The following is a 23746-nucleotide window of genomic DNA, read 5'->3' as shown; positions in this document are numbered from 1 at the left end:
ACGACATATTGCGCAAAGTAATATCGAACACATAACACGCAGTTTTATACCCTATAAACGGAGCTGTTGTTGTCGTGGCTATAAATTATAATATATATTATTATATACTGGGGGGCTTATATTTGCAACCCGCGATGATACGCAACATGACGTCAGAGCTATCAAACTGAAACACTTGTTTGTCCTTCATCCTCTCTCCGCCTATTATATGACTCTCCATGTCTACATCTACACATGTTTCAACTTTATGTATATAGCCTAAAAAGTCCTATACACATATACATATAATAAAAAGCTCCTTACACACACTGTATATCGCTGATTACACCATGCAGACATTCAACTGCATCATACAGCCCCGAGACTTTCTATACACATTTTTCCTCTCTACTATATATGATGCAGACGCAAATTGTCGTGTATGTACGACAGCACACACAAGGCCCAATAATAAAGCATACTACACAACAAAATAACAGTGATGTTTATAGATATAGAAGAGAGGGGAAAAAAGCGCTGCAATAACAAACAGCACAGGGGGAATAAAGTCGTTTTGTGGCTCCAAAGAAAGAACAAACTTTTGGCTACATACGAAAGCGCATGCGCGCTATACATAAAAGCTTAGACTGTATAATACCTTTACACACGCCGAGTATTGCCTATGTAGAAACCCGCACGCCCCCGTTGGAATAGCTGCAGTCGTTCAAGTGCCGTCGACACTTGAACATCGCAGTTCCTCTTTGCGCTATTTTTCGCGTTGTTTTCAATTCGTTTTGACTTTTTAAACGTTTCTTCTTCTGTAACAGTTTTATCTAGCCACAGTTTGGACAGATCATTCATAAAGGCTGTATAGCATTTCAAGTGTCGCCTATATCCATTCGTCGCACAATCCCATCCAAAAAGGTAAGAAATCTGAGTGAAAAATTTCGTTTTATAATTCTATCGAATATATAGAAATTGCACATTTCGTATTCTTTTATGTGTACGTCTATAAGCGCCTTTTGATGGATGAACATAATAATGGTTTCGTCGGCATATATAATATGAGTTTTTTGTTATATTATACATCCTATATGGGGAGAAACGACACAATAACACGCCATGAAAGAGAGAGAAAAAAAAGCAATCTGAACGTTCTTTTTTCACAGCACAGCAGAATGTTATTGCAGTGTAACATTATAGATGTATATGTACGACATTCTGTTGCGTATATAATAACAATTTCGTGTGCTGCCGTGTGTGCGGTGAAAAATGTCGGCTGTGCGCATAATGTGATGGTTATTGTCAGTTCTATTTATACGTGCGTCACACGTATAATGGCATACACAACATTCTTATATAGATACTATATATATACTGATAGGGGCGGAGAGAGAGAATAACAGCAGCATGCCATTATTATTATAGTCATCCCTTTCTGCTATTATATATTACACAGCAGCAGAGAACCGCTATATATTGTTGTTGTGCTGCCGGAACGGTCGCTTGACGACGTTTATTATGTGCTGTAGCCTATTTCATGTGAAAATAGAAATATATTCACGCCATCACCGGATATTCGTGTGTAAACTCTATATATGCAGGCCCCTATATAATATGTGGATGAATAGGCCTACATCAAATAAAGAATTTAGATTGGTGCTGCTGGTGGCCATGCAACTGTTATATTCTAAATATATTCCACCTGTTCACGTCATTTTTTAAAAAAGACTGTTTTTTGTTTAGTATGAAACAGCGTTTTATTGGAACCAGACACACCCGTATATATGCATAGGATACCAACGAATTCATACAATATAATTTGTTTTTGAAAAATGTAAAGTTTATTATAAATATATATTTTTATGCCCAGCACATATATTCAACAGATATATACAGGTAGCAGCCGGATGTATGATAGTCTAGATCTTTACCCATATAGCACTGCATAAATATAGACACGAATATTTGAAGGAGGAACTTCCTCGTCGATGATTGAATAAAAAATGTAAGAAGGAAATCTAAATATAAGAGCATCCATCAGCTTTAGCTTTTCCGATTGGCTTCATACATTTAGATCTATAATATGATATGCCCGTATATTTATAGCCAAGAACCAGTATACGCCCTTATAAAAGTATCTCATTCATTTCCCCAACAAATTATAATAGTCAAATATATAGGCGAACGAGCTCTTGATTATATAGAGTGAGAAAGAATAATAATACGTATAGCCTATAGCCTACAGTCTGTAGCTATCAATTTGATTTCTATAGTAACGTATTAACGTGATCCTTGCTGCTCTCTCCCAAGCATCATCCCTTCTGCTCTCAATCAGCTTTCATTTGTCCCTCCATCAATAATAGTATAAGCAGCAGCAGCAGCCAACACGCGCCTTATAGATTATATGTTTCTTGTCAGCCGTTTTCGGCCATCAAGCACCGCTGCGGTTTGATGTTCTGGCCATGATTTTCAGCACACACATAGCACCCAACTCCCTATACTTTGCTCTCTATATAGGGGGAGATGGATGAATAGAGATAACTTGAATATAATGGCCTTTATATCCCCCTCGTCTGATGTATATTTATTGGGAGGGATATATTTAGACCGCATTCGACCTCCCATTATACGTTTATAAATCTCTTGAAATGATTGAGATTGACTTTCAGGCAGTGCTGGGTCAGCCCCAAATATAGAATAGTCAACCAATCAGCCGCCGAGAATCTAAATTGGATCGACATTTTTTATTCGAAAAAAAAATAAAAATTGGCGCCAGATATTCCAATTAGGAGGACACAAGAGAGCCACGCATAATAATTTGATCGAGCTATATAATAGCTCCAGGATCGCATATATAATATATTATAAAATGTATAATAGAGACGAGCGAGAGAGAAGAAGAAGAAGAGCTCATCCAATTTTTGTCGATTATACAAAACCGTGTGCTGCTGCGGCGAACGGAGCAAAAGAAGGGAAATATTATATGGCGAATATAAGACGACCGGGCCGGAGAATATTATATGAAAGATGATGTCACATCAGCAAAGCAGCAGCACGACGCCAGCGGCGGCGGCGGTGAGGGGGGGGGGGGGCGATCAAATTAATTGGATGGCACAGCCATTGATCACGTTTGACAATGGCCTGGCCCATACTTTTTTTTTCCCTTCTTCTATTCTTTTTTTAAATATTTTTATATATCAAGACCATCGTTGTATAGAGTGACGCAATAAAGGAAAAGTTCCCATTTAGCCGCGAAATTTGAAAATTCCCGCCCTCATTATTTAAATATTTGATTTGTTCAAATCATTTGTGAAAAATTGACAGCGCAGCAAACTATCAATATAACCCAATAATAAATTCTTCTGGGTTGAGAAACAGCTGGTCTTTTTTGTAATATATAATAGAAGAGATTCGTGATGTAATACATTAATCATTTCTTTTTTGCGTGCTAGCTGCTGGGCCCCAGGGCCTCTTTCTATACAGACAAGAACAATCAAAAAGCGCGCCGATATGAAATTGTTTTCGTGTGTCGCCCGCTCGCCCAATATCACCCAATAATATCTGGGCGGTGTGTCTACATACAATATATTATGTAGACACTCTTTTAATATATATATCAGCACGTGTAATAGAATATATACCGGCTGTGATTTATTGTGTACAAGGGGGGAATGCTGCTGTTGTTGTGTAGAATATAATATTACATAACAAGCTCAGCAGACAAAATCAATCGCCTATATTATATTTGCCTGGATATATAATATAGCCAAAAATGATATAAGAACTATATGTGTGGCGCTGGCAACAAACGCCCGTAAAATATAAACGATTCGACGAACCGTGTGTCAATTACATTTCCTCTGTGTTAACATTTCCGCTTGATTGCGCAATATTTGTTCCATTTTATGTCAAAAGAGATTCCAGGCAGCTCTCGGCTCTGCTGTTATGTTTGCGTTGAGATAAAACACAGCAGGGTATATAAAGTAATTTGCCCAGCAGCACGACACGACACGAATAAATGTGTCTAATTTATTATATAATAATGTAATCTCTACCTCGCACAGCCAGCAGGCGGTATATAAAATAATAAAATGGCAGTGTACAACTATATACACAGCACAAGTGTTTCGACGCGATAATATATATTTTTAGATGTAGGATAATAAAAAATGTTCTGACCTTTTTTCGTCCCCGTGATGTTTTAAACTTCCCGCCTCACTGTGCCCTTTGATATCCTCTTATATATTTTTCCATGGGCTATAGGGCAGCACGTGCTTTGAATTAATCGACTGGATAATTTCCTATTATATATCTATAGGCGCACAGCATTTTACAGCCAAAATAGGCTATACGTTTATTTCCATCGGGATATATAATATCTAATATATTAGATATATATTTTGGCTGTGTGGTTATTTCATCATCCACTTGGATGCGGATGACTTTTGGTGGCCTTCATCATCATCAAGAGCACATCACCCGCAGTCAAGGGTGGGGTGAATCTAATAGGTTAGGCTATATACCGTATAGCTATTATATGATATATATAGAGCTGCTGCCGCAGGCGAGCTACTGTGTCATCTGGCCGCTGGCTGATAACGCCCAGCAGCAGCAGCAATGGCCTATATATAATGTAATATACAAACAGCATTAAAGCGATTAATTCGAGACTTAATTCACAGTCAGCAACAGCTTCTTCTCACTACAGACTTTGGTTCGTTTTATTTATAAATATTTTCGTTTTGAATGATGAAACCACAAATTGCTGTCGTCACTGTGATGCAACAAGAATTAAATGGCAGCAGTTGATTTATAAACTTCTTTTTGTGTATAGGCCCATCTTATATTTTAACCGCACCAAAGTCAACAGAGCGCAAAGTAGCCTTGACATAAGAGCTATTATAATATGTCCAAGCTAAAAAGGACAAGAGCAGCAGCCGCATGAAAACTTAATTAACTTTCTGTCCGTCTGCTGATGGGCTGTGCTGGACTCGCATATGTCCGAGTGCTGTGCTGCTGAGTCTATACACACACACATCTCTCATTCCCCCCCCCCTTTTGTGTTGTTCTATTGCTTTGCTGCTGCTGTTGTCTTTATCCTATAATATATCTGTTCGCATCCTACATAGTATATATATTCTATACGTATGGTGTCTATCTAACTAGAATGGCCAACATGTCTATAAAGGGCTTTACAGGGCATTGCCCGGGGGCTGTTTTCAACAGAGCGCATCCTTTAATATATATTATATATATATAGTGTGTGCTGCTGCTGATGGTGCTGTGCTGGCTCTGTTTAATTGGATATTAGATATAGTTCATGCGCTGCTGGCCTCGCTCTCTCCGCAGCACTCAGCGATTGCATCACATCATCAAGGAGCAAGCAGCTATTTAGTTCCCAGCACTATTACATAGGCTATATAGACATTATTATTATTAGAAGGGCGTGGTGAATATGAATATTAGCATAGACAGCAGCAGTCTGGTGGTGTATATAATCATAATAATCGAGCCCAGCACAACAGCAATTGACGGCGTGTATTATTACGTCTGATTTTCAATTCACATATTAGAGTTTCTGTTTAGCCCGCGCCCATAACTATTTAGTTTCCTAATTAGCTCTCGCGCGTCATTGTTAGAACCTACAGTATAAATGACTCCCCCCAGTACATACAAACCATTTGATACATCATCATTCGTTATATAAAAGACCAAACAATTCTAATTTATAATATCATTCTATAAAGATTTTCTATTCATTGAAATTAAAAATATAAAATATCTTTTGAAAAATTACATTTTCGATTTTATTCTGCTCTGTATTATTACATTGGAACAAGTTTGATATCCGCTGATGTGTAGCCTATATATGTAATACCAGTCTGCTGACGAAATACATTCCTACATGCTAGGAAAACTGTTATTATGTATATCCTCCTTGTCCAGTCGAATTCCGTTCGCGTGATGATCTTTTATTGATATTTTTATTCTCTCTTTTTTCTAAACTCTATAAATGCAAATGTCAAACATTTGTCGTTCCTCAAAAGTTGATTCATCCTTTTTCTCCCCCAGCAGTTGTACAGTAGCTCTTGTGTGTATCTCTCTCTATACTTATATATATTGTGCTGTCACATGTGAAAGGAAGTCTACAATACAGCACATCCAGCAGTGCTGCTGTATAATATAACAACAACAAGAAAAACGAAACTCAATATCCGACACGATTTCCGCAGCATGTGAATAATAATATTCCCACCCCTCTCTCTTATACAGTATATAAACCATACATGCACGCTATATATATTATTGCGTGTCTATTATATAGGGCGACACGCAATAGCCATTTTATTTTTTCATATGATATAAAAACCGCGCGCAATTCAAAAAAAAGAGAGAAATGGAGTTGTATATTTTAGGCCTAAAATCAAATAGTTCCACGAGCTACCGTAAATACCATTTTATGTTTCAAATAAGCGCCCGATAAGCGCGGAAATTTGAACCTTTTTTTTCGCTTCCACACCGGCTTTTATTCTATATTCGTGGGACGCCATCTGCGAGCAAATCGCTCGCTGTCACGTGACGCCATAAGAAAAAACAAATTTTACAAATTAAGGATTCGATTGTTTTTCCAAGAAATATTTCAAGAATTGGTTGAATTGAGTTCATTAGAGAGCCACCATTTTAGGCTATATAGATTATTACTGACGCGCCACATGTGATGAGATTCTTTTACGATGATTCATCAATGCTGGCGTGTCGCAATGTGAGCGCAGCAGGAATGTAAGAAGAACCTTGCTGGCCCTTGTTTAGTCGAATGAACTATTATACAAAATCCTGCTGCATCATGCTGTGAAATGTTTGATGAATGGACGACATTATTTGTCTACACAGATCACATTTATAAATTCCCGATAAATTCCACTTGTTTACCTAAATCGACTGATGGTGAATATAACCACACAGCCAGCAGCATAGGTTCTATCCTATATAGATATATGGAAATGTAAATAAGAACAAGTCGCCAGCACTTGACATCAAGATAATCGAAGATTCCCACGCAGTCCATCAAAAAAAACAGGAGAAGGGTCTAGCTACATACTTGAGTTGAGAATATATATCATATCTCGTCGCTCTAGCGTTTTTGAGTGACACGGCCAAAATATTAGACTATAGCACAGCAGCCAGTCAACTAATGTGGGAGGGGGGATATAGAAAAGACAATATTTGTAAAAGGATATGGCCACTGCCAAAATGTCTAGAACATACACAAACAAATGTTTGAGACAATATCACCAAAAATGAAACAGATAAATATTTGTTGAAAAAGTTTTTTGATAGATTTCTATAATATACAAGTTCGAAAGAAGATGATATGAGCTAAATATGTAGGCTATTTTAATCCATCATATGAATTTTGGTAGATTGGTGAATTATGGAAAGGACCTTGTCTAGCCATTTTTAGTGTGCTGCTGTATGTGTGTACAGCTGCGGAATTTATACGGGGGAGTTAACATGAAATCAAATTGAAACCACATGTTTTTGGCGACAGCTGCTATATACATGTATAGCCTTTCTATACGCAGCTCTCTACATATGTAGGGATAAAGTCTATATGTATATAACCTAGAAATGTATAACATAAAAAGTGAATGTTATAATCTGCCAATATCCACCCCAATAAGTTTATCCCTTTTTAAAAATATAAATTTTTGCTGAAAATAGAAATAGAAAAGTCTCAAGTGGATGGATAATATACAAATATAGAGCGGCTGCTGTACACTTTTTTAGTTGGAAAAAAATGTTGAACTTGACGTGAATATCGGGTCAAGAATCTATGGGGTCAAGTGCTGCTTCTCCATTTTTCCTTATCTCTTATTCCACACGGGCCCTCTTTCCACTTTTGGTTTTGGAGAGATATAATTTCTTAAAAATCAAATAATTTGTCAAACGATTGGATATTAAATACCCCAGTTTTCTAGCTCAAAATTCATTTCATTGTTTCTAGACAACCAGACGATAAATGTATAGTGGGTGGTTGCTGCTATTTCTATACACACGGCACAGCACATGACGAAAAAACCAAAGTTACAAGTTACTTTTATCTCTAATAAATAAATAGAAAAGAAGAATATCTAAAAGTGTGTGTATATATAAGAGGGCGGGGGGATCACAAGCAGAAAGAGAGAGACTAAAGTGCTGCTGCCGCATGAGAAAATAAGTGAGAAAAGCTTTCAATTTCCACTCTCTCTCTCTCTCTGCTGTCTTATGTATATAAATATAAACCAGCAGCCCAGCACATATATTGCATCACGCCAGAAACAGCCGGGAACAATTGAACGATATATCTACTTAGCCATTATATTATATTATAAACCTATAGGCCTATACATATCCTTTAAGTTAATTGAGACATTCTCCTCAATTTGTCACGGGCAGAGCTCTTTTTGTTATCCAATTGAATATTTAATGCAATCTAATTTGCTGCATCTAACTCAAAATAGACAACTCAATAAAAAGAAATCCTCAGAGCGGGCTGACCGAATTATACTCCATCAGTCCCATTTTGTAATCATTTATTTGGTGATATAATCGATACCGATGGACTTTGTATGCACATCTGAATCGAAATAGAGAACAGCATCACACATATACATTATATAGTTTTGTCTATATACATTTTCCCAAAAAAGGCTTGAGCACATTACACACGCACACAGATGGATATACGGGCAAGTCCTGGTGTCGAGCAAGTGCTCTTGGGAAATGTCAAAATAAATCCCATCCTTGTATTATATTATATAAAATAAAGAAAAGAAAAGGACTTTCTTTTTTGTTATTCTGCGATTTGCTTTCGACACGACCGAGCACTCACTGCTCTTCACTATATAGTATATACTCTCCCGCTCTTATATATACAAGAGAGAGCCCCAGTGCACTCTTTTTATAGATATTCCCTCCATTTTCTCTGCGTATGGGGGACACACACACACACACAGAGATTAGAGTGTGTGATGATACTCTCCAGCACTTTCATCCACTCTTCTTTTTTCTTCCTTTTCTTTTTTCTTATAAGATAGAGAGACTGCACACTTGCACTTATATATTCGGTGTATATGGCGGCTATTTCGAAACTAAATTTGGGTCGATTTTTAAAATTCCCGCCTTTTTTTTGAAATTGTAGATTTTTGTTTGTGGATGAATTGATGAGAATGGAGGACGTTCATCATCCGCATCACCACCATCCGTACCAGCATCAGGACATGATGCGGTCGGGTTCGATGCACAACAACAACAAACTCCACAACAACAACAACATTCTCTCCTCTTCCATGGCGTCCATGGCGTCGTTGGCGGCCTCTGTCGGCATGTCCGTTCCATCCAACCAACACCTTCCGCTTTCAGCTTCGTCTGGGCAGCAGCAGCAGCAACAGATGATGTTGGGCGTCCAGCAGCAGCAACAGCAGCCGGTCATCAGTCACCTGTGCGCCGGCTGTGGGCAGCTCATCAAGGATCGCTACCTCCTCCAGGCCCTGGACTCGTACTGGCACGAGGATTGTCTCAAGTGCAGCTGCTGCGGCTGCCGACTGGGCGAGGTCGGCTCCAATCTCTTCACAAAAGCCAATTTGATCCTCTGCAAAAGAGATTACCTCAGGTATTATTAATTAGGCCTACAAAATTTATTTCATTTTTAAAAATTTGTTTGGGGGGTTTTGAAATCATTTCAAATAAAATTGAATTAAAATTAGGTTATTCGGAGCGACGGGCAATTGCGCCGCTTGTTGCAAAGCCATTCCGGCCTTTGAGATGGTCATGAGAGCCAAAAGCAACGTCTACCATCTCGATTGTTTCGCCTGCCAACAGTGCCACCAGAGGTACATCTAAAATAACATTTAAAATTTTCAAAAATTCGCGCCATTTTTTTGGCGCTTTTTTTCAAACGTTGTCTACAAAAAATGTGTTTCATTTCAAAATGATATGGGAAATACCAACCAAATGGCCAGCTGGAAAAAAGATAATTAGCCTAATGCAATTTATAATATAACTGTATCAATATTAATTTCTGTAGTCTAGATCCGGGTCTCTCATTTACAAAGCCGCAGTTGTTACATATGTTCTATTACTCTGTATATACACAGTAGGATAAATCCAAGGACTTTGAAACCCAATAGATATTATATTATATGCACAATAGGACTCTCACGTGGTGTGGGTTTATTTTCCCAGCGGTTAACGACCCTGGACAAAACACCTTTTGCCATCAATAATTAGCTATTCCCCCATTTTTCTTAAACTAATAATAAATGTATACCTACGCAAAATGTAGATGTACATATATAGCTATTATAATTGGCCGCCATTGAACACTTGTGGTCCAGGATGTTGAAACAAGTGTGCGGAGATATTTATCTAACTATACTATATAGACTTATCATAAAGCGATGGGAATATAATACTACATAATGAAAAACGGTACCAGTTGGTGAAATAAAAACAGCTGGGCGGGTGGATGAAAGTGCGTCATTGCCGTTCCCGAATGACGCACTTTCATTTCTACAGCTATTTATATTGTATTAATTAAATAGATGCCATTGCTCTTTGTATAATAGCCGTTAATCGACTGATCAGGTGGGTGGGCCATCAGCACAACAGGTGGCAATCAATAGAATGATCTAACAATATTCTTAATGTATTGAAAAGATCTTTTTATACCTGTTAATGGTGGAATCAAATGAAATTTCGATTGAATTAAATCATTAAAAATGTTAAAAAAATTTTCTACTAATTAGATTTTGTGTGGGCGATCGGTTCTACCTGTGCGACAACCAAATCCTCTGCGAGTACGACTACGAAGAGCGGCTCATTTTCGCCAATTTGGCAACTTCTTCTTCTTCTTCGAATTCTTCCGGTTGCGTCAATCAACAACAACAACAACCGGCGACGGCCCAGCCATTCAACAACAGGACACCTCTCCTCCCACCACCCACTCTCCCCACCTCTTCCTCCCCTTCGACGAGTCACCACCGGCAACCGGAAGAATCAACTTCCACCAACATCACGGCGCGAATTATCTGGAACAACCCGACCGGAACGTCCAGCAGCTTCGCATCGAATGTTGTTGGGGAGGCCAACAACATTGGCGAACCTTCATCCTCCACATCGCCAGACACTTCAGCTGCTGGGCACGTCGAAGAAGCTGCTGGACTCTTGTCCGGCAATATCAAACCGAAATTCCATCAGCCGGACCATTCTTCTCCGGGTGGTGGTGATGGCGGGCAACAACAACAGCAACAACTACAACAACAACAACAAGTGGTCGAACACGACGCCTCGTCCAGCGGCTACGGTAGTCCCGACTCTGGGGGCCTCATCGACGAGGGTTAAATTTATAAATTTTGAAATAAAATTTAAAAAACGAAATAATTTCTAAATCATTTCAATTCAAATCGAGTCAAATACGGGCGAGACATTCCGCACAAAAAAAATTGTACATTTTCCGCATTTATTTAAAAAAAGAAATGAATTCAAATCAATTGAATTTTGATATCAATGTGATCGATCTGTGGAAAAATTCCCACCCAAATATTTGTTTTGAATAATCGTGGCCGTTATAATTATTTATTAAATAATTCAACGTTTTCTCATCTGATTATATTATACACGGCGGGGAAAATTGTTTTGAGTGTTCTCATCTTTATGTTGTTGATTTAAAAAGGAGAAAGAAAAAAGAAATAATAAAAAATTATCCCGTCGGTTAAATAATTTTATTAGCTGAATTTTATATTTTCAAAAAATAAACGGTCGGACTGCCGCCCATATAATCAATTAAAGATAACCATCCGCGATTTCTATCACAATGATGGACGGTATCCTATATACGATATCCAATCGATCCATCAGCCAGCCATCAGCCGGATTGAATTCATTATATGCGGATATATAGGCCTACACGACAAAAAGATATGGCCTATATAAATCAGGAACGTGCTGGGCTGCCAAACAACCGAACCGATTTGTATATTATATTGGGGTGGCGGCGGTGGGGTGCTGGTGTGTCTTTTGTGGGCCTCCTGATTGCTTTTTCCATTGTGCCAGGTTTTGGGTTATATTGTTACGTCACTCTACATCATATCGATTTATGTATAAATAACATACACCGTCCCATCCTTATGAAATGGGCCGATGGAAACATGTCAAATTCATTACTCGCGACATTTGAAAATCGGATGGCTCCCGCCAAATTTCAAATTGATGGCCTGGGGGCCCGCCTTTTAGTCATTCCATCACAGTTGTCTATATTCACAGATCGATGGCAAATCTGATCAGCTCTATAGCTCTCAACGTGATAGAAAATGTATGTATTAATAGCTTGACATCAATAACTATAAATCAATTGAGATTAATGACCATAGACACACACAACGCTGATGGAATGCTACATTTTTGATTGGGTAAAATAACTGCGTCTTTATTAGATTTTCAACCGTGGATGATTTGATATTTATTGGGCACCATACATGGACAGATAATTATAAAGAAAAAGAAAAAAAACTATTATTTTCATTTATTCATTTGCCATGGAGCTGCGAATAATTCATCATCCCGGCCAAATTGTAAGTTTCCTATTGGGCGCCCATTATAAGAATTGAGCTTCCAAATGGCCGACGAAACATATTCTATCCTGGATAAATAAATCATTCATCCCCTGTGCCACTGAGAACGGATAAGCCATTAACATATTGATGCGATGGAATATAAATATATAAAAAGGATATCGTGTTATAATATTCATCAAAAAATAAGGAATATACAAGCCATGAATTCTTTTTATCTATTGGGTTAAATTGATAAAAATGCGATTAAATGGGACCACCACCACCGGGTGCGACGGGTATACACACAAAAACGAATTTTGTTACGTCTAGAAAAATACAAAAATTCTATCAAAATTCCAAAGTTCAATTATTAGGTGTCAAAACAAAAATTCGAATGACCCACTTTTCCTTTTTTATTGAAAAATAAAAAATTGATTCGCTGATGATGTCAAAATAAAAACAGTTATGTTACATCGGCGCATGCGCGGTTATTTTTGAAAAAAAAAAGTGCCTGGAGCGTCAACCATTTTGTAAGAAGAGGGCCACCCAGACCCACCACCACCACCCCCAAAAAAAATAAAATAAAAAAAAGGAGAGAGGGGCAGATTCAGTTGCTACTTTGACTGCCGTCGAGAACGCACACGCCCTATTCTCTCTCCCGCAGCACCCTTAACGGTTAAACGTTTTAATTTAAAAAGGGGGGAGTATATATATCTATTTCACAAAAGTGAGTCTTATTTGAATCGAAATTTTTCGTTTAAAAATTGAAGAATTTTAAATTCGATTGTGCAACTTGTGTGAAAAACAAATTGTCGTTCAATTTTTTGGTGTGTCGGATCAATTTTCGTGAAGTCTGCCCACGTTCTGGATGCTGGACAGGAATTAGAAGAATAAAAAATAACATTGGAAAGTTGTTTTTTTTTCTTCTTCTTCTTCGACGTGTTAATTTTTTAATTTAAAAAAAGGTACGTGCGAAATTAATTCTTTATTTATTTATTTGTCGGTTTCCGATTTCCCAGAGGCCTCCTTTTGAGTTATTCAGGGTCTTTTGCAATAAATCTACACGGGGTATATTCAGCAGCCCAACACTCTATAGGGCTGCTGCGGTGTGTGACGTAATTTAATTGGGGGGCGTGGCCACGATTGACGTGGAAAATGGAGGAATGAAAGTGGAGGGGTAGAAGAAAAAAAAACTGGATGGATGGATGGATGGATGGAAGGGACGATGGCGGCACATGTATATAGCGAGGAAAGAAGAAAAAAAATCTCATTATTTGATAAGATCAATTCGATCCGGCACCCTGCAACGCGGATATATATATTTTTATATTATATAGAATATATAGAAAGAAGAAACTATTTGGTGTGATGTGGACCTCTCTTTTACATTATCTCTTTTCTTTTTATATTTATATAAAAATAGAAAGAAGATAAATCCAGGGAAAATAACTTTTTTTGATTTCAAATTTCCCGCTTTCAATTTTAAAAAATTATTTTGTACAAAACGAGAATCTGTGCGGTCCCCCCAACTTCTTCCCCTTTCATTTTTTAAAACATGGCGTGGCCGATATGATAACGAACTAAACAGCCGAGGGGGGAATATATTTCCATCTTTTAAAAAAATCTTTTTTATTTATTTTTTTCATGTCCAAGTTGACACATTTGAAAATGTGAACTAATTACATTAGCAGCTGCTCGACCGAGATAACCGCAGCACCAATTTTTGTTTTTTTTTTCAAATTGGCGCCATTTATTTTATTTTCAAATTCCACAATTGAGGCCAAAGTGAATTTGATGCGTTGATGTAAAATATTTTTGATTAAATATGGGATTTATTTTGCGCGTTATTTATTATTCATTTGACGTTGTGGGATATAATATTCCAATGAATAAAGTTGGTAATTATCCTGGATCCATCGTGTTCGTCATCATCTGACGTCAGGTGAAAGAATAAAAACAAAAAATGAAATAAAATTACCTCCACTCACGCAACGCTTTGTGTTACAACCAGTGACGTCATCTCACCATACGGCACGTGCCTCTCTTTTGTAAAATAAAATGTCGTTTTTTTATTCATATTATTTGAATAGAAACAAAATAATTATTTTTATTTTTTCGTGACAAAAAACCAAACAAAAAATTGTCGTGTGGCTTTTGTTTGTTTGGCAGCTGCTGCAGCTGCTGTCACGGGCACTCCTTATATTTTCTTTTTTATTATGGAAGCTCATTAACGGGTTGTTTATATTATGCCGAGCCCCATTTCCCCCTTTTTTCAATTAAATTATTTGCACCGCGTGTAATTAAATTTCTATTATCCAAAAAGAGACTTTTTTGACCCACAAAGTCATCAACATCACACGCCCAAAGAGGATATAAACGCGTGAAAAAAGAAAAGAAAAAATCACCGGGGAAAATCATAAAATAATTGGGAGATGAAGATTGTATATAAATCCCTCTTGGTGGGTGGGCCGCCGCCACCCCGTCTAAACAACAGAAAACTAATTAAAAGTTTTCGGTCTGTCTGTGTGTGTGTGTGTGGCGTTTATATAAATTCTCATCCGCTTCTCTTTGTATTGGCTTCTTCTTCTTCTCGCTCTATTTATGATTATCTAGGCAATTACAGACGCCGTCTACCAATTTGTGCGCCTTCTTCTTTTCCATATGTAAAAAAAAACCCAAAAAGTTTTTAATTGAAGCTCCGAAATGATTTATTTGGGCGTGGCTGACAGGAGGATCGCGCCCGGTGTCGGGAGTCCTGTAGCCATTGCAGCTTGTTAGTCCCGAGAGCGTTAATGATGAAATACGATAACGACCTGCATCCCCCCCCCTCCTATTTTCCTCTTGAGTTCAAACCGCTTAAATCACACACGAAATTAAATTTTATTTTATTTTGAGACTCGAATTCCTTTCGGGTAGAGAAAATTTAAAATTTCCACGTTTCAAATATTAATTACCTTTTCATTCCATTTTAACGGCGTCTGACATATAAAAATAATTAACAAAATTAAGGCCGTGTGATGACGTACATATTTTCTAGACGTCATAAAACCCCCCTTGGCTGAGTGAATTCGAATTATTACAAATCATAAAAATCCCACATGTGATCCTTCCCCCGAAAAAAATTTCATTATTTTCCTAAATTAATTAAAAAATAAATTTTATTTTTTCGATAGGAAAATTTCTTCGTTTATACCCGTTAACCGTGGGTACGTAACTGTGAAAAAAGTCTAGAGAAAAAACACAGTAGTAGCGATGGGCTAATGAGCTCCTGTGCCATGCTATACCCCCGCTCGTTACTATCAAATGGTTTAGACGGAAATAAAAAAGTTTAAAGTGGTTAGAGAGAGAGCTATACCAGCAGAAAATCTTAGGGACGTGTGTAAATTGATTTGCTGCCTCGTCGGGCGTGTCAATTAGCGCGCCCGAGTCTAGCTCCTCTTGTCTAATTATCAAAGGATCATGCCCAGCTAGTATAGTAGAGAGATATATTTATGTGTGTCGCTCCTGTGCGCTTATAACCAACCGACACCGAAATAGTTCTCTCTCTCTCGTCTATCCCTTTTTTCTTAATTAGCTTATATAGCTACTTTTTTTCTTATTTTTTTAATTAGTTATATTGCCGGCTGATATTAGAAACTTTGTTGCACAGCTGCCTACGCATTTGATATATCTGCAGAATTTAATTTAAAAAATAAATAAAATTACAAGTATTTTTCATTTTGCTGACTGGATGCAATTTATTCTCCCGATATATCACGTATACATGGCCGAGGGGGGTAGAGGATTTGGTGTCACGACATGTCGAGAATCAAAAGGTAAAGGAACACATTTTGTTTTCCCCAACCGCGGAGAGAGATTACGTGATGGCGCGTACGTGATGAAAAGAAAAGGAAAACATTTTGTCTATTTCCCCCCCGGGTTTTTATAGTCGTCAAGTGTCTTTTGAAATTCCCGCCAATTTTTTTTCCGGAATTCAATGGAATTTTATTTTTCATTTCGACTTGGACAAAAAACAAACCAATTCTAATTGATGGAGAACATCTTTTGAAACTAAAAATCGCTTCATTAATATTTTGACTCGACTGCAATTCTGGAAGTTGAAATTGTTTTTCAAGTTTGTGCATCATTAAAAAAGAAATTGTACGCCAGGGATTATTCTTGAGAGTTAATTAAAGACGAGAGAGTTCAATCGAGTCGGGACTTTCTCATTATATTACATTGTGTGCACACAGCAACTTTTTTTTAAAATAAATATGAATAGATTGCAAGGAGAGACCAGCTCACCAGCTGTTCTTATATACAAATTTTCTTTTAATTTTTATTATCGGATTTCCCCCATCCGCCCGTCCCGTGTATTTTTGTTTTGGCCACCAGACGGGCAAAACCCGCAAACACACTTGACCGTTTGTAAAAGGGGAGACGTGACTGGATTGCAAGTCTTTCCTCCCTCTCTCCCTTTCTTAATGAGATGCCATCAAAAGATTATGTCACGTAAAATTTAAAAAATAAAATTTTTAAAAAAATATTTTTTGAACAAATTCAAATTTCCCGCGGTCAGCGCGTGACTTATCGTTTTCCGTCGAATATCTTTCAATTTTTATTTTCATTTTATTTTAAAGGTGCAGCAAACAAATTAATTCGTGAGATTAAAAAGAATAAAAAGAAGATTTCCGGTCTCAGATGGCCACCGTGATGGATGACGGATGCGGTGGCACAGCAGCACAGCAGCAGCAAATGCAAAACGGCGGTGCCACGATTCATCACCATCCGGCCAGCTCTTCTTCTTCATCGGCAAACAACATTCAAACTTCGTCTAATAAAATGACGATAGCCAACAACAACAACAATAACAACCACCAGCATCACGTTGGAATGCAATCCAATCACCAGCCGCCTTTCCTCTGCTCCGGATGCGCCACGCCCATCGTCGACCAGTACCTCTTAAAAGTGAATTCAATTAAAATTTTAATTTCTTTTTTTTTAAATATTTAATTTTAATTATTTTAAAAGGCTTTAGATTGCTTCTGGCACGAGGACTGTCTCAAGTGCGGATGTTGCGACTGCCGACTGGGCGAGGTCGGCTCCACCCTCTACACCAAAGCCAATTTGATTCTCTGCAAAAGAGATTACCTCAGGTATATAGGAGAGATTTGGTTTTGATTAATTCCACCCTCAGGCTGTGGATTAAATTTGATTGCTTTCTAGAATGTTTGGCACGTCGGGCAATTGCGCCGCTTGCTGCAAAGCCATTCCGGCCTTTGAGATGGTCATGAGAGCCAAAAGCAACGTCTACCATCTCGACTGTTTCGCCTGCCAGCAGTGCCACCAGAGGTTCATTTTATTCCTATTTAATGAAATCAAAAAGGGAAATCAAATTTAATTAAGAAACCATTTTGAAATAAATTGGCAGGTTTTGCGTGGGCGACCGGTTTTACCTGAACGACAACAAGATCCTGTGCGAGTACGACTACGAGGAGCGATTGGTAATGGCGGCCAGCCTGCCGTCCAACAACAACAATGGCTCGACGCAGCACATTCAAAGGCGAGTGTCTGACATACATCAAGTAAGGCCACCTTCACCTCTGGCCTCAATCTTCTGACTCTAATATTCTTTGGAATTTCTTTTCTTTCTGTTTTCATGGTTTTTGTCGTCTGCTGATGTCGCGATTGCAGTCAGGAGACGGTGCGATAGGCTACGACACCCAAGACGGCGGCAGCAGTTTATTTCATCATCGTCATGAGCAGCAGCAGCAGACTGGCTATGATCATCAGCAGCAACTGTCAGATGCTGCGTCCCAGTTTAGAGGTGCAGCATCGAACATGTACCACCAGCAGCAGCAGCAGCAGCAGCAGTATGCTCCCAATCGGCAGCTACATCACCTGGCCGGCAACAGCCAGCAACAGCACAAGCATGGTTCTCCCAGCGATGGATCCTCCAGTGGCTACGGGAGCCCAGACTCTGTCCTCCTGGATGAGCGATAGAAAGCCTCTCAAATGGTGTCTTAGAATGATATGTAGAGCTCGGGGGTTTGATGTTGTGTGGGTCTGGGCCAAGCAGCAGGCTATTCTCAGTACAAAGCAGTTTCGTCTAAAAAATAATAATAATGATTAAAGAAGCCTTGCATGACAAATGTCCCTTCTGGTCAAGCCCAATCAGATGTGGTGTAGACCCAACTTGTAAGCTCTCGTAAACCCATTTATTTACTTGTCCTGCACCAAAATTCTTTAACCTAAATATGCTGTGATTCACACTTTGACATTGTAAAAGTTTCCTGTCATGTTCCTTTGTTCACGTGTACCTCCCCCAAATCTCTTGTTTCGCACCCGAGATTTTTAAAATAAGATTTCGATTTATCTATGAGAAATGAATAATGATGGCTAAAGATAAAATACACCAACAACCAAATTAGAATTTCAAATGAACTGGAATTTTATTGGCACAAATAAATGAGTCTTTTGAATCCAGCATTAATTTAAATAAGAGGAAATTAATAAAACAAACAAATCTTATTGTTGTTTATTTACATAACATTAAAAGTAGAAGTATGTATTTCGAACAGTAGATGGCAGTGTAACATGTTGGCGGCGCGGTAATCGAAGTTTTGCAGAACGTTCTCGGCTTTTGGCTGATTCCAGAAAATACCATACGATTCCTTCACGTTTATCACGCGTGTTTAAAATCAAACGTGCCGTCTCGTCTTCTCCAGCAGTGCGAATCTAGACATCGTAAGTTCCTGATTATTTATTAGCTTTAGCCATATTCCCAAAACAGTATCGCTTACATTTGTTCTCGTCTTTCTGGTTCAGATTCAATTCACCCTCTCGTTTTCAACACTGCAATCTATATTTAACTTTCTTGTTGGCTCTCGCCGCGTATGTTCCAGTATCTAGTCAGTCAACATCATGACAGCCAACGAACAAACCAGCATGGAAGTTGATCAACCCATTGTTCAAGATTCTTCGAAAACAGAGCCCTACACACCTGGCCCATCAGCCGTTGATCTCACTCCAGACAAGGATGGTGGTGTTTTGAAGGAAATCAAGCAGGCAGGCACTGGTGATGAAACTCCTCCTCTGGGCAGCTCAGTCTATGTCCACTACACAGGCACTTTGACGAATGGCAACAAATTTGATTCCAGTCGGGACAGAGGAGAGAAATTCAAATTCAACCTCGGCAAAGGTACTCTGAGTGGAATGTAATACATTTACAGGTGATTAGTATAAAACAATTTGTGGAATTCTCTATAGGTAGTGTAATTAAGGCATGGGACCTTGGTGTTGCCACCATGAAGCGTGGTGAGGTGGCAGTCTTGTATTGTAAAGCCAATTATGCCTATGGTGAAAACGGAAGTCCACCTAAAATTCCCCCTAATGCCACATTAGTGTTTGAGGTACGTTTAGATCCATACTGTAAAATGTTATGTCAATTCTGCAATTACTATTTGTGGTTAGGTTGAGTTGTTTGATTGGAAGTTAGAAGATCTCACCAAAGCAAGTGATGGAGGAATTTTAAGACAAACCTTGAAAGTTGGCGGTGGTTATTCAAGTCCTAATGAAGAGGCACTTGTCGAAGGTATACTTCCTCAATTAAACTATTCAATGAGAAATTTTATAATAATTGCCTTTTTCTCCCTTCATATTTGTAGTTTCACTGGTCGGTCGACACGGGGACACGGTATTTGATCAACGTGAGTTAAGCTTCAACCTTGGAGAAGGTTTAGAGCACAACATTCCCGACGGTGTTGAACAGGCTCTATTGAAATTCAAGAAGCAAGAGAGGAGCTTGCTTAAGTTGACACCTGCATACGGTTTCGGCACTGCAGGTAACGAGCAACTCGGCGTCCCACCCAACGCCAACCTCGAATACGAGGTTGAACTCAAGAGCTTTGAAAAGGCCAAAGAGAGTTGGAGCATGGACGCCGAAGAGAAGCTGGAACAGGCTAAACTCTGCAAGGAAAAAGGAACCAATCATTTCAAAACTGCCAAATACGCTCTGGCCAACAAACAGTACTCCAAGATTGTCACCCTCCTCGAGTTTGAAAAAAGTAAGTTTTGCTTTTCGCAACAATTTGATTTCATTTTGCAAACAAATAAAACTTTTCTTTTCTATTTCAGCTCTTAAAGACGAGAAAGCTACGGAGCGAGAACAGCTCATGCTGGCAGCATACCTCAATCAGGCCATGTGCTGTTTAAAGTTAAATGATTTCTGTGCAACTCGTGATCATTGCCACAAGGCGCTCGAGATGGACCCGAAAAATGAAAAGGGTTTATTCCGCATGGGCCAGGTAACGTACAAGTTGACCAGCAATTTGATTTGATTATTTACTCACAGATTTTGTCTCGCCATAGGCACTCTTGGGCATCCACGAGCCGGAAGAAGCCAAGAAACATTTCGAGGCGATTCTACAATTTGATTCGAACAACAAGGCGGCCGCCAATCAAGTGGTGATCTGCAACGCCAAGATTCGCGAGCAACGCGAAAAGGACAAGAAATTGTACTCTAGCATTTTCAACAAGATGGCCGAAAACGATCGACAGGTAAGCGAAAAGAATGGAGGCAAATGGCTTTACGGTTGGTGGGACGAGTCGACGAAGGGTGTCCAGCTAGACGTTGATCTGGCTCAAATTGAACGAGATAAACAAGAAGCTGTGGAACAGTTAAAGGCCGATCGTAGGAAGAGCCAAGCAGATTTCTTCAAGCGTTACGGGGGCAGGAAACCCAACATCGTGTCAGTCAACGGGAAGCCGCTAAATTTGAATGAAGATGAGGGTGAAGAAGAAGATGACAAAAGCTCTTCGGACCACCAAAATGCGGAGTCGACAGAAACACCATCAGAACCATCAAATGAGCCATCCAACGATCTTCGTAAATGTTTTCGCGACTCTTTTCTGCACGATTTCGATTGCGGAATGAAAACACCTACCCTCCCGTCGAATGCGAATTCTTTCTAACTTTACACGAAAGATTTACACTAACCGAATGAATTTCGTTTGTTATTTTGATGTTGATGGCCGCCACTAACTGGGTTTTGTTTTATTTATTCTATTTGCAGAAAGCCTTGCGGAACAAGGCGATGGAAATGCCGGAACCAACGCAGTGGGACAATGAAGACTCGGAGAACACGACCGCCGTTGAATTGAAAGATCCTTTGGACTCTGTGCCATGTACAGAGTCGGAAGACTCCGAAGGGTCGGATGAAAACTAATCTTGATTATCGTCATTGTGATTCCCGACCCATTTTTTTGAAATTTAATTACCGAGAATTGATTGTGTTTTTCTCTCATGCCTGTTCTCTCTGTTGTTATAACACAACAACTTCAAACTATACAACTTCTAAACCAAAACAGTACTAAGGACATATTCAATTGATTGTGTAATTATCGACTGCCCTCAATCGTAAAACATATCTCATCTTAAAAAAATAAAAATGGTGAATTTGACGGGTAAATTTAATAAATAAAACTGAAGACTGCATCTTAGTTGACGAAACCAAATCCTCCCTCAGTGATAAAGAAAATGCTGTCTCGGTTGAAGCTGTTCTACCCATCTTCTTTGAGACCTCTGATATGCAAATTGATATCATGTCATATAGGAGACAAAGACATGACAACATTGGAAGTTAATATGGTCTATCAGTAGAAAATGAAGATAGAAAAATAGTTTAATTTTTTAATCTTATCCTCTGTTTGCTTCTACATATTTTTCCTTTCTGGATGGTTCCCAATGCCTTATTAATTATTTAAGTTGTGGGTATTTAGGTCAGCGACTCAGCGTCATCTGTCAAACTTCTAAAAGCAATCAAACGCACTCTGTCACTTGGTTTCTCTATTCTGACTTCACATCCCATAAAAATTACCAAGAGAAAAAGTCCTTCACTTTTATATTAATTATGACTTTCTAGAACATTGCGAACAGCATTAGCAATGAAGGTAGAAAATGTTTGACAACATTCACATGTAGTTAATAGACGCCGGAGATGCTTCGCTATCTTGGCATTCATGAGTTAGTCTCCTACCATAGCCTCAATTCCTCATTCTATAGTGGAAAGAAATAACAATGGCGCTGTTGCTCAACTTTCTCTGAACTTCTATTTTATTCCCAATCTTGTTTTAATAAAACTTTCACCATGTAAAGATAATGCAGGGTTTCTGTAAGAATAGATTAATACAGTAATTAATGCGCGAAGTAAATAGAAACAATACAACTTGAATGGTTGATGCAAATATAAGTATTAAATACAAGAAGTTTATTAACTGCTATTGTGGCTTTACCCTTCTTTGAACTTTATTTTCCGTTATTTCCCCAGAATCGCTTGACCTCCCTTTTTGTATGCTACATTTATGACCTTCCTGGAACTTTCAATATTTTTGGTACACGTAGAATATCAATTCCCTTGGCGGAAATAAACTCAGTTGACCTGGTTGAATTCCTATAAATAGATGGTCAGTTTCCGATCGCAGGCAGTTGCATTTAAGGACGCGAGGGGACCAGTCGCATTTACAGAGCTTTGGAAAGTTACAAAAATTTTGCAAGGGCAAAAGTCATGCGACTTATCGACCAATGCGCACCGTAGCGGGGGTTTGCGGTACTTTACTGCCAGTTTTTTTGACAGAGGTAAGGTTACGCGTTTGACGTTTTTGATTGGTTTGCTAGTCACTTGTTCCGGTAGACCTATCAAAAACGCCAAAACCCTGTCAAACAAAACTTACAGCAAAGTACCGCCAACCCTCGCTACGGTGCTCACTGGTTGATAGGTCGCACTACTTTTGCCTCTGCTGAATCATTGTAACTTTCCAAGGCTCTAAACAGAGACGAAAACAGTCGTTTCGTTATGCCTAGCTTATGCCAACGTTATAACAACGAACAACAAGCCGATACACAACTATATGGCATTGCATTCATCCTCAGCCATATCTTGTCACCCTTGATGCCTCTAGCTGTAATCGTGCGAAAGAACTCATCCGATTCTAACCCCTACCGGGTGAAAACAGTAGACATTAGTCGAACCTTTCAACTGGGAGAGTGTGAGGGGACGAGTTCTTTACACGGTTGTAGCGATGAGATATCGTGTGGTCGAGGAAATTCACAATCTAACGTCGGATAACTCCCGTGATGGAATTGGCTTGTCGACGTTGGAACGGCAGTTCCGCACCGAGAAAAACCCTCCTTC

General features: G+C 38.8%; 3 protein-coding genes across 7 annotated transcripts; all 3 read left to right on the top strand.

Annotated features, from left to right (window-relative positions):
- The first annotated feature begins 695 nt into the window (after positions 1-695).
- On the top strand, positions 696-11681 carry LOC124199417 (LIM domain kinase 1-like). Its single transcript, XM_046595226.1, has 4 exons — positions 696-903; positions 9164-9634; positions 9729-9854; positions 10770-11681. Exons 2-4 carry the CDS (start codon positions 9186-9188, stop codon positions 11362-11364), a joined length of 1170 nt encoding a protein of 389 aa, XP_046451182.1. The 5' UTR covers positions 696-903; positions 9164-9185; the 3' UTR covers positions 11365-11681.
- Positions 11682-17255: 5574 nt separating this feature from the next.
- Positions 17256-18994, top strand: LOC124199418 (LIM/homeobox protein Lhx9-like). The gene is made up of 5 exons (XM_046595227.1): positions 17256-17522; positions 17586-17710; positions 17781-17906; positions 17986-18139; positions 18249-18994. Exons 1-5 carry the CDS (start codon positions 17256-17258, stop codon positions 18555-18557), a joined length of 981 nt encoding a protein of 326 aa, XP_046451183.1. The 3' UTR covers positions 18558-18994.
- Positions 18995-19136: 142 nt separating this feature from the next.
- LOC124199415 (peptidyl-prolyl cis-trans isomerase FKBP4-like) lies at positions 19137-22016 on the top strand. 5 transcript variants are annotated; one of them, XM_046595225.1, is made up of 8 exons: positions 19137-19301; positions 19460-19755; positions 19824-19966; positions 20028-20148; positions 20222-20620; positions 20691-20860; positions 20925-21113; positions 21629-22016. In XM_046595225.1, exons 2-8 carry the CDS (start codon positions 19479-19481, stop codon positions 21779-21781), a joined length of 1452 nt encoding a protein of 483 aa, XP_046451181.1. In that variant the 5' UTR covers positions 19137-19301; positions 19460-19478; the 3' UTR covers positions 21782-22016. The 5 variants fall into 5 exon arrangements, with proteins under 5 accessions (XP_046451181.1, XP_046451177.1, XP_046451180.1 ...); XM_046595221.1 differs by having other exon boundaries at positions 19153-19301; positions 20925-21441; XM_046595224.1 differs by having other exon boundaries at positions 19164-19301; positions 19383-19755.
- The last annotated feature ends 1730 nt before the right edge of the window (positions 22017-23746 follow it).

Source organism: Daphnia pulex, chromosome 8 (assembly GCF_021134715.1).
Source record: "Daphnia pulex isolate KAP4 chromosome 8, ASM2113471v1".
Lineage (NCBI taxonomy): Eukaryota > Metazoa > Arthropoda > Branchiopoda > Diplostraca > Daphniidae > Daphnia > Daphnia pulex.
This window is presented reverse-complemented; position numbering and strand designations above follow the sequence as displayed.

Bases quoted from the DNA above. Each gene is read 5' to 3' on its own strand.
- LOC124199418 (XM_046595227.1), top strand. From the start codon at position 17,256: ATGGCCACCGTGATGGATGACGGATGCGGTGGCACAGCAGCACAGCAG. The intron at 17,711-17,780 runs GTATATAGGAGA...ATTGCTTTCTAG, and splicing joins TGCAAAAGAGATTACCTCAG to AATGTTTGGCACGTCGGGCA. The intron at 18,140-18,248 runs GTAAGGCCACCT...TCGCGATTGCAG, and splicing joins GAGTGTCTGACATACATCAA to TCAGGAGACGGTGCGATAGG.
- LOC124199417 (XM_046595226.1), top strand. From the start codon at position 9,186: ATGAGAATGGAGGACGTTCATCATCCGCATCACCACCATCCGTACCAG. The intron at 9,635-9,728 runs GTATTATTAATT...AATTAAAATTAG, and splicing joins TGCAAAAGAGATTACCTCAG to GTTATTCGGAGCGACGGGCA. The intron at 9,855-10,769 runs GTACATCTAAAA...TCTACTAATTAG, and splicing joins TGCCAACAGTGCCACCAGAG to ATTTTGTGTGGGCGATCGGT.
- LOC124199415 (XM_046595221.1), top strand. From the start codon at position 19,479: ATGACAGCCAACGAACAAACCAGCATGGAAGTTGATCAACCCATTGTT. The intron at 20,149-20,221 runs GTATACTTCCTC...TCATATTTGTAG, and splicing joins TGAAGAGGCACTTGTCGAAG to TTTCACTGGTCGGTCGACAC. The intron at 20,861-20,924 runs GTAACGTACAAG...GTCTCGCCATAG, and splicing joins GTTTATTCCGCATGGGCCAG to GCACTCTTGGGCATCCACGA.